Here is a 10,187-nt window from a genome sequence, read left to right as displayed (position 1 = left end):
CCTCGCCGGGCCCCGCTCCGCCCCGCCTTCCCCGTCCGGCCCGCCCCTTGCGGACGCCGGCCGCGGTCTAGGCGGGAAGGTGCTCTGAGCGGAAGATGTCGGGTTTTTGCGAGGCTCGGGAGGAGAAGGCGGGTTCCAGGCCGCGACCCCAGGTGAGAGTGAGCAACCAGTTGACTCTTCCCAGTGTTCTCTCACAGTCTTCGGGACTTCGTGAAGGATCTGTCAGGCATAGGGCCGGGAGGTTGCGGGAACCCGGCACAGGACACCTCTCCACTCCAAAACTTTCCCGCCCCTTGGGGCAACTCTTCGCTTGCTGGGCTTTTCGGGGTGTTGCTTTTAAAAAAAACCATTTGATTCCTGAAGTGATTTCTCTGTATAGAAAATTAGGTCTTTAGCTTTGAGTAATTTTTTATCAATAACCCTAGAAATACTGTAGTGGCAGGATCAGATTTGGGACGCCCTTTCTACCTGCATTTGCTTTGGCAACAGTTTTTAACAGCGTCACACTCCAGCGTCACTCGGAAGCTGACGATTGGAGTAATCTCATAAATTATAAATGATAGTCATTATTGTTAGACTGGCAAACTCGTATGGACAAAAAATGTGCTCTGTATAATAAATACTTAATTCTGTTCAGTTTAATGAAGTAGATATTTAGATTTTGGAGGCTTTCCTTATAGGCTATCATTTTGGAGTTCTCTTGGTATCGTAAAATAGAAATTAGATTTGTTTACAGTCGTCTGTTGAGGACCCTGTAAGAAAAGTCATAGGACCTGAGATTTTAATGCTCTGTTTTCCTTTATTGACCTGACTAGGTGAATGAATATAAAGAAAATCAAAACATCCCTTACGTGTCTCTGAGACCAATACCCAGGACAGTTTTAGAAAAAACAGTTACAGTTCACCTTGCTGCCTTTTCATGCAATGACAAGGTTGACCAATTTCAGCACTCCAAATCCCTATTAGAAAAGAATTCTAATAATGAGCTGCTGTGTAAGAAGATTGAAATAAAGAAAACTAGCAGAGGGATTTTAACTCCAAAGATGGAAGCCACATCTTTCAGAGCAGAATCCACTCTGCAAAAATCATCCTTAGATGTTCATCGTGAAAGTAACACGCGACTACACAAGAGCTCTTCAGAGGCAGTGATTCTCAGTGTTGATATGGAAAGCAGTCAGGATGGAGACAGTGATGAAGATACCACGCCAGGCCTGGTAAGAATTTAATTAGCAGCTTGTTTTAAGTTTTGTTGTTGTTGTTGTTATGTGCCGTCGAGTCAAACCCGACTCATAGCGACCCCTCCTTGGGTTTCCGAGGCAGTATCACTACGGAAGTAGGATTGCCCAACCTTCCTTCCGAGGAGTGGCTGGTGGGTTTGAACCGCCAGCCGTCTGGTTAGCAGGCAAGTGTGTTAGCCACTATGCTACCAGAGCTGACTCAACGGCACATAACAACAACAATTTTAAGTTTTACTGATTTGAAATTTGAAGTTCTGGTAAACTAAGGCTATCAAGGCTCTCTTTACTTCAGATTATTTTATGGTCTAACTTCAATTGAAAAAAAATTTTTTAAATGTTTACCAATAGCTTGGTTTAATTTTGTACTTGATTTTGATGTGTCAAGGACAGAATTGACTTAATCATCACTCAGCTTTCCTTTGTACCTTCTCAGTCTATTGCATTGTTTTTTCTTGTAAAAAAAAAAAATTTACCATTTTTTGTATATATTTTTGTATTTATACGTTCTTTTTAGTGCCTTACTCACTTTCACGTATTTATGCACATTGTGTCAGAAGTCTGCTTGTGGGACACAGGGCACTTGAATGACCCTTGATGAGGAGGAAAACTATCATTATTTGCATTAATGTGCTGAATAATATTTCTTTTGAAATACAGAGAGACAAATGGAGTAGAGAAACATGAGAAACATTTACTTGTTCTGTTTAAAATAAGTTTGAATCAGTTTAAGGATTTGCATAATCTAATTCCTTTGGTTTCTCCTTCCTATCTGAGTGCTGTAGTGTGTTCAAAGTGATAAATTTAGTGCAGGACAAGATGAAACCACACCACATGACAAAAATTTGATGGATGTAAGAGAACAGAAAATACTGGTAGGAAAAGGGAAATATGATAATTTAACTATTGTCCTGCAGTAGGAATTAGATTTATGCTTTATTGCCCCAGAGGTAAAAACCAGGACCTGGGGTGGGGCAGCATGGGCTAATTACTAAGTGTATTGAATGGGGGTGGTGGGGGGTGAGTGTGGGGTGGGGGGGTGGGTGGAGGAGCTTGGGTTCCTGGGTGCTGGCCACTCCTAAGGAATCTTGTGCCTTAGGCAAATCATCTCTACTGTGAGGGGGTTGATTGACATCATTGATTCTCAAACTTCAGCCTACCTCTTTCAGCCTACCTCAGAATTACCTGTCCGAAGAAAAAAACAAACTCATTGCCATTGAGTCTATTTGACTCACAGTGACCCCTCTTTGGGTTTCTGAGGCAGTACTTCTATCTAAGTAGATTGGCCAATACTCCTGAGGCGTGACTGGTGAGTTTGAACCGCCAGCCTTCTGGTCAGCAGTCAAGTGCCTTAGGCACTACGCAGCCAGAGCTCCCAGAATTACCTTTAGAGTTGTTAAAACACAATAGCTGCACCCCCCCCCCTTTCTGATTAAAAAATTCTGGGATGGGGCATAGAATTTGCAGTTTCTTAAAAATGGTGATGATGCAGTTCTGGGACTGCACTTTGAGCACTACTGGATTAGATTATTTCTTTGGCCTTTTAGTCTGCAAGATTCTGAGTGTGTGAGGCCGATTTTAGTTTGATGTAAGGAAATACGGTCAGAAATTACAACATGAGGTAGTGAATACTATAGCACTGGAGAGGGTCAAATATTTGTAAATGCTCAATATACGTTTTCTTAGGCCAAACTGTAAATACAACATTTTTTTATTGAACATTTCATTCTCTTTTTCTCTTCTCTTGCATTGTATATTTTGGACTAAGGTTTTGTAGTACTGTGTTTTGGAAACTGGTTAGTTTATAAGCTTACTCCTTTCCAAATGAAGGAAGGCTTTTGTCACAACACAGACGAGTCATGACCTTCAAGTCTAGGATTTTATTCTATTTTATGGAAAAGTCTCAAAATTTTATCTCCCAGCCCTTTTATTAAATATTTTTATTTTACAAAGCATGTCTTAACAGTTAATTGAATGTTTTTCTTCCTTTTTTTTTTTTAAATTGTGATTTGGGTGAAAGTTTATAGAGCAAATGGGTTTTCCATTCCGTAATCCATACACACTGTTTTAATTTTTAACATTTTAAGATAATTTTAGACTTATAGAAGAGTTGTAAAAATTGTACACAGTTCCCATATGCCTTTCAACCAGCTTCCCTTTATGTCAACAGCCTATGTAACTAAAAACATTGATCAAACTAAGAAATTAACTTTGGTATAATACTATTAACTGAAGAACAGAATTAATTAGGATTTTACCAGTTTTCTCACTAATGTCCTTTTCCCATCCAGTAACCAATCCGGATTCCATAGTACATTTAGTTGTCATGACACAAGTCTCCTTCAGTCTGGGACAGTTCTTAAGTATTCTTTGATGACCTTCACACCTTTGAAGAGTTGTTGTTGTTGTTGTTTGCCATCGAGTCGACCCCGACTCTTAGCGACCCCTCCTTGGGTTTCCGAGGCAGTATCACACTTTGAAGAGTAGTAGACAATTATTTTGTAGGATGTCCCTCAATTTGAGTTTATCTGATGTTTTCTCATAATTAGATTGTGTTTTTGTATTATTTGGGAAGGATACCAGAAGTGATGTGACCTTTTCAGTGTAACATACCAGGGCATTAGGAAGTTTTTTGATTGTGTGCACAGGTGTAGGTCTTTCTTTTCATTCATTGTGCTTTATGCACACTCATTGGGCCCTTTTAAGTTGGAAATGCATGTCTTCAATTTTGAGCAACTTTCTTGTATTATTTATTTATTTATGTTTTAAAATGCATTTCCTTCTTCTCAGCTCCCCACCCCCAAGAACTGTTAGATATTAGACCTCTAAGATTTATTCTCCAGGTTTTTTGTCTTTTCTGCCCAGGTGTTTAGTGTACTCTTTTGTTTTGGCTCTCTCTTCTAAATTTTCTTAAGCTCAGTAAATTTTAAAATTTCTATTAATTCTTTCTTGTTCTTTGAATTTTCCCATTTGATGTATCCTACTTGGGAGCTCTGGTAGCATAGTGCCTAAGGCACTTGACTGCTAACCAGAAGGCTTGACTTTCAAACCCACCAGCCACTCCTCAGAAGGAAGATTGGGCAATTTATTTCCCTAGTGATGTTGTTGTTGTTGTTATGTGCAGTATCACTACAGAAGTAGGATTGCCCAACCTTCCTTCCGAGGAGTGGCTGGTGGGTTTGAACTGCCAGCCTTCTGGTTAGCAGGCAAGTGTCTTAGCCACTATGCTACCAGCTGCCTCGGAAACCCAAGGAGGAGGGGTCCCTATGAGTCAGGTCTGACTCTACGGCACTTAACCTCAGAAACGGATTTTTAGGAGGGAGTAGAGACAAATGCATTTGTTCACTCTGCCCTGTTTAATGGAAATTTTTTTGTTTAATGAAAAGAAAACTTTTAGGAAAAAAACTTTTGAGTAGTAGTACAGTTAATGGCTACTTGGAACTAGTTTACCATTAGGTTATGCTGTTTAACTATTTTTAATATTGGATCACTTTTAATTAATTAATTAATTAGAACACTGTACAAATATCTTATGGTTGTCCCAAATTCAAACTCACTTAATATTTAACATAGCACAATTATGTGCTGTTTGGTAAGAGCATGAAATGAAGAGAGAAGGTGGAATATGAAGTAAAGTATGCATGTAGAGATTTTGTGAGGTACTTTTGCCATGAATTAAGTAAAGTAAAATTTTCTTGGTGTTATTTTATAGGATGATTTTTCAGGATTATCATCATATGAAAGGAAGAGACTAAAGAACATAGCAGAAAATGCAAACTTTTTTGCTTCTCTTCAGTTGTCTGAGGTTTGTATGGAATCTCTTTTAATTAAAACCAGGAAGCTGTTTCTCCTCTCACGTAGTTCCATAGGATACTCATAGTATCAGTTTTCATAGTGTCAAAGGAGGGGAAAATTAGGAGTAGGTTTTGCTCTTACTAGGAAGAGGTTGCTGTATTTCATTGATTCTAAGACATGTTTTTTCACATTTAAAAATTTCTAAAGTTGACATCTTTGAGTTATAATTAGCACATTTTTTCCCCTTTTTTGGTGGTACATAAAATAATGATATATTTTGATTGGCTGTCTTAGATTCAAAGAAATAAGATATGTTCCAAATTGTTACTTTAAATAAAGGATGAAGAAGAACACATGTGGAAGTGGGCTAAAGGATGTGTGGTACAGGAGTGAGCGAACAAAAACTTTGTCTTTTTTTAAGTTTTCAACTTTAAGAATAGATGGGGGTGTAATTTATGTAGGAGCTCTGGTGGCGTAGTGCCTAAGACATTTGACTGCTAACCAGAAGGCTGGCTGTTCAAACCCACCAGCCACTCCTCGGAAGGAAGATGGGTCAAACTATTTCCATTGTGATACTGCCTCAGAAGCCCAAGGAGGGCTCACTATGAGTTGGATCCGACCCGACAGCAGTGAGTTTGGTTTTTTTTTTGGGGGGATGCTGCATATGGAGAGCTTTAAGGATAAATTGTTGTTGTTGTTGTTATTATGTGCCGTCGAGTCAAACCCGACTTATAGCGACCCCTCCTTGGGTTTCCGAGGCAGTATCACTACGGAAGTAGGATTGCCCAACCTTCTTTCCGAGGAGTGGCTGGTGGGTTTGAACCGCCAGCCGTCTGGTTAGCAGGCAAGTGTCTTAGCCACTATGCTACCAGAGCTCCCTTAAGGATAAATAGCTAATGTTTTATGGTCGTTATAACTAATGGTATAATTTATATTGTTGTCTTCACACTGAAAGTAAAATTTTGATGGGTAAGAGAATAACTGTTTAGAAGGGTGTGTTTTATTTTCCCCAAAGATATCAAACTAAATCCTAAATGCTTTCTCTGAATTGCAGATTCTCGGATATTCAGTTTGTGTTTGCTTCTTGGGGAGAGGGAGGGCAAATTACTTGAAGAGACTAAATTGTTGAGTCATTAACAGTTGAAAATCTATCAGAAATTTAGACAAAGTAATTATGATCTTAATTAACAGAAAATATGATTTGATCTCTAGTAGTGTAACGTGTAATTTTTTGGAAAGTATCAAAGTAGGTTTGTACTTTAGTAGAACTTAAACCTTTTAATTTGTAGTAGTATATTTGATTAAATAGTATATTTAGTCACGTAAATTCATTAGCAACTTGGTTCAAGGTGTCAGAATATTAGCACATTAAACTCAGAAGCTCATTGCCGTCGAGTATTTTAGGGTCTTTATTTCCTATATACACCTTAGTTTACTGTGTGTATAGTAGCAGGTATTTAGTATTTTTAAACATTAGCTATGTAGCTATAAAATAGCATATTTTGTGTGTTGTAGTCAGCTGCAAGACTCCGTGAAATGATAAAGAAGAGACAACCTTCTGAATCCAAGAGGTAAAAGATTTGGTTTATGATGCTTGGACGATGAAATATTCTGAGTTGTTCTATTATTTGAAAAAATGTTTTGGTATAATAAGCTAGTTAATAAAACAGCAACACTATAATTTAATCTTAATATCTATAGGATTTTTTAGAAAAAGTTACCTTTTAATAACTTTATAGTTCTCATTTTCACCAAAGGAATATAGAGCAAATAGAATCTCCAGAGCTAACTTTTGTTTATATTTACTGTTCTGCTAATGGAGGGAAATCTTCATTTCCACTAAGAGAGTCTTATTTTTACCTAGAAAACTATTATGCTTAAAGATCCTCCTACTCCTTTTGTTATTTTTCTGACCTTTACAATTTATTTTTTCTTTCTCATTCCTAGAATAAAAGAGGGAAATTAACATTTATTGAGCATATATAAAACACAGTGCAGTGATCTAGAAATTTTGTCCTATATTATCTCATTTAATTCCGGCAGTAACCATATATGGTAGACAATATATCCATTTTGTGACTTAGAAAACAGTTTCAAAGAGGTAATTTGCTCAAGATCAAGACAGCTTATACAAGGTAGCTCCTGAATTTGAACTCAAGCCTGTTAGATTCCTTAGCTTGAGTTCTTGCCCTCGCATTTTAAGAGTGTTTATGTATAAATGAAGAAACTAAAATCCTTGACATCATTAGTTCATTTGATTGGTTTGATTCTATTACAGGTCGATTAACTTGAGAAAAGCTAACCTTTTAATCATGGCCAGGTATTTATGAATGTGAAAATGAATATCAATAACATTGGAAAAACAGAAGCACTAGACTTGTTGCCAGCTTTATATTTGCATATTTTTAATTAACTAAGATTGATGATTTGTTCCCTGTACTTAGTCCTTAGTACAGAGAGTATCAAGCTGCTAGTGTGGTAGCTATATGGAAAAAACATAGTTGTTGTAATAAGACAAACTAGTTCAAGTTTTGGCTCAGCCACTTACGGCTATGATGTTAACCTTGGACAGTTACATAATTTTTTAGTCTCTTTCTTCATCTGTAAAATTGGCATTATGCTAAGCCAGAAGAGTTTAAATTCTTTAAGTTGTTAAATATAGTACATGTACAAAAGAAGTGCATATAACATGCTCATATAGTTGAAAGAAAAACCCTGGGGGTACAATGGTTAAGTGATCAGTTGCTAAGCAAAAGGTCAGTGCTCGGTACCTTTTGGACCAGCGTCTCTGATGGAGAAAAGACTTAATGATCTGCTCCTATAAAGATTAAAGCCTAAGATTCCCTATGGGGCAGTTCTACTCCATTATGTGGGGTTGCTGTGAGTTGTAATTGACTCTGCAGCACACAAGAACCACATAGTAAAAGTGTTAATACAAGTACCCATGTACCTGCCATCCAAGTTAATGGACATTACAGTACCTTTAAAGGCCCATTATACTTCTTCCTCCAGATAGAACTACTATCCTGAATTTGGTAATAATTATTCCTTGCATTTATTTATAGTTTTACCACCTATGAATGTATGCTTAAATAGTTTTCTCTGTTCTTGATAGTCACATACAGTATGATGCTGTTTATATATTCTTCTGGGTTTTTCTTTTTTCCGCCCATTTTTATATCTTTATGTTTTTAAATTCATTCATGTTAATGTGTACAGCTTTATTTCATTGATTTTTTTTTCCTGCCATATTATATTCTACTATGTGAATGGACTGCAGTTTTTCTGTTGTACCATTGATGGACAGCTAAGTTGTTTTTAGATCTTCATTCTTATGAAGAGTACTGATCTGGACATCCTTAAGTCTCTTGGTGCTCATGTATGAGTTTCTCTAGGAGTTGGAGACCCACTAGACTAGCAGTGTGTGAGAGTCCAAATTATTTCATATGGTCAGCCTTTTTTTTTGAAAGATTACGTGACATACTGAATGCTTAGTATAGTTTTTAGCACATGATACACTTTCAATAAATAATAGTTATTAATTATTATTGTTTTTAAATTTATTGTGGTTTGGGTGAAAATTTACAGAGCAAAGTAGTTTTCCATTGAATAATTTGTACACATTTGGTTTCATAACATCAGTTGCAGTTTTCTCAATGTAATGACACTCTTTTTGCTTCCTCCCTGGGTTCCCTGTATCCATTCATCCTTCTTTACTGCCCTTTCTGCATTCTTAGCTTTGCTTTGGGGGAAGTGCTGATCTTTTGGTCTCATATGGCTAATTGTTCTGAAGAGTAACTTTCTCAAAAGTGTTGTTGTTCACTTTATAGGGCTATTTCTTGTTTGGCTGGAAGGTATTCCCTGGGGGTGGGTTTAATTCCGGGTTAGAAGGGTATCTAAGAGTCACAGGCTCAGGTTCCACAAGTCTCTATCAAACTAGTGTAAGTCTGGTCTTTTTTATGATTTTGAATTTTGTTCTACATTTTCCCCCCAATCTGTCTGAGACCTGTGGTCTCCATCAGAGCTGTTAGCCAGGCACCATCTAGTTCTTCTGGTCTCCGGGTAGTGGAGGATGTAGTTTGCGTGGTCCATTAGTCCTGTGGACTAATTGCTTCCTTGAGTCTCTGTTTTTCTTTATTCATAAAGTTATTATTAATTCTTCTGAACTAATGTCGACTGCAGGGAGCTCTGGTAGCATAGTACCTAAGGCATTTGACTGCTAACCAGAAGGCTGGCAGTTCAAACCCACCAGCCACTCCTCAGAAGGAAGGTTGGGCAATCTACTTCTGCAGTGATACTGCCTCAGAAACCCAAGGAGGGGTCACTATGAGTCAGATCCGACTCGACGGCATTGAGTTTGGTTTTGGTTTTTAATGTGGACTATAGCTGAGAGCCTTCTCTTTTCCCTTTTTAAATTTTTTATTGTGATTTGGGTGCAAGTGTACAAAACAGATTCATTTTACTCTTTGAAAGTTCATAGATATTTTGTTTCAGGGCACTGATTACAATCTCAACAATAAACAGCTTTTTCCTTTTCCTTCCTGTGACTGCCCCTTCACTGTGTCCTTCTTATCTATGCATATCTTTCTGTCCAGCTTTCCCCCAATATAAATGCTGCCCTTCTGATGTTCAAGGTTGATAAATGTAAGGGTTGCATCTCCCTGGGGTAGGTGTTCTGTTTGTAGGCCTTTCTGCTATGTGACTGAGAGCTAATCCAGGGAAGTGAGTAGTTCGAGGCCTGAAAAATGATCCAGGTGTATAGTCTCAGGGGTTTAACCAGTCTCTGTCCAACCAGTAATTGATCATCTTTATGTTTTTGAATTTTTTCCACAGTTTTCTTCCCACTCTATCCAGGATCTCGTCTAATTTTAATCCCTTTCCGAGTAGTTGGCATTGCAGCTGGGCATCATCTAATTTTTCTAGTCTCAGGGTCATGAAAGCTGAGGTCCCATGGTCCATCAGACTGTTGGACTAATAGTCATTTCTATATGACTTTGATTTTCTTCATTCTTCTTTGCTCTGAGCGAGGGCGACCAATAGTTGCATCTTAGATGGCCACTAAAAAACTTTTTTTTTTTTTTATTAGGATTTGGGTGAAGATTTACAGAGTAAATTCACTTTTCATACAGCAGTTCACATATACTTTGTCTCATGTCA

At 37.7% G+C, this 10,187-nt stretch overlaps 1 protein-coding gene across 1 annotated transcript in view; it reads left to right on the top strand.

Annotated features, from left to right (window-relative positions):
• The first annotated feature begins 95 nt into the window (after positions 1-95).
• The window catches only part of WDR76 (WD repeat domain 76), a 30,858-nt gene continuing 20,766 nt past the window's right edge, over positions 96-10,187 (top strand). The window contains exons 1-4 of the mRNA XM_042783695.1: positions 96-152; positions 816-1,214; positions 4,948-5,040; positions 6,546-6,601. Of these exons, the coding sequence (XP_042639629.1) occupies positions 96-152; positions 816-1,214; positions 4,948-5,040; positions 6,546-6,601 (605 nt within the window). The remainder of the gene's footprint in view (positions 153-815; positions 1,215-4,947; positions 5,041-6,545; positions 6,602-10,187) is intronic.

The sequence above is a fragment of the Orycteropus afer genome, unplaced genomic scaffold (assembly GCF_000298275.1).
Source record: "Orycteropus afer afer isolate SDZICR_OR568_19922 unplaced genomic scaffold, OryAfe1.0 scaffold00026, whole genome shotgun sequence".
NCBI lineage: Eukaryota > Metazoa > Chordata > Mammalia > Tubulidentata > Orycteropodidae > Orycteropus > Orycteropus afer.
The sequence above is the reverse complement of the archived record's forward strand: the minus strand, read 5'-3'. Positions and strand labels throughout refer to the sequence as shown.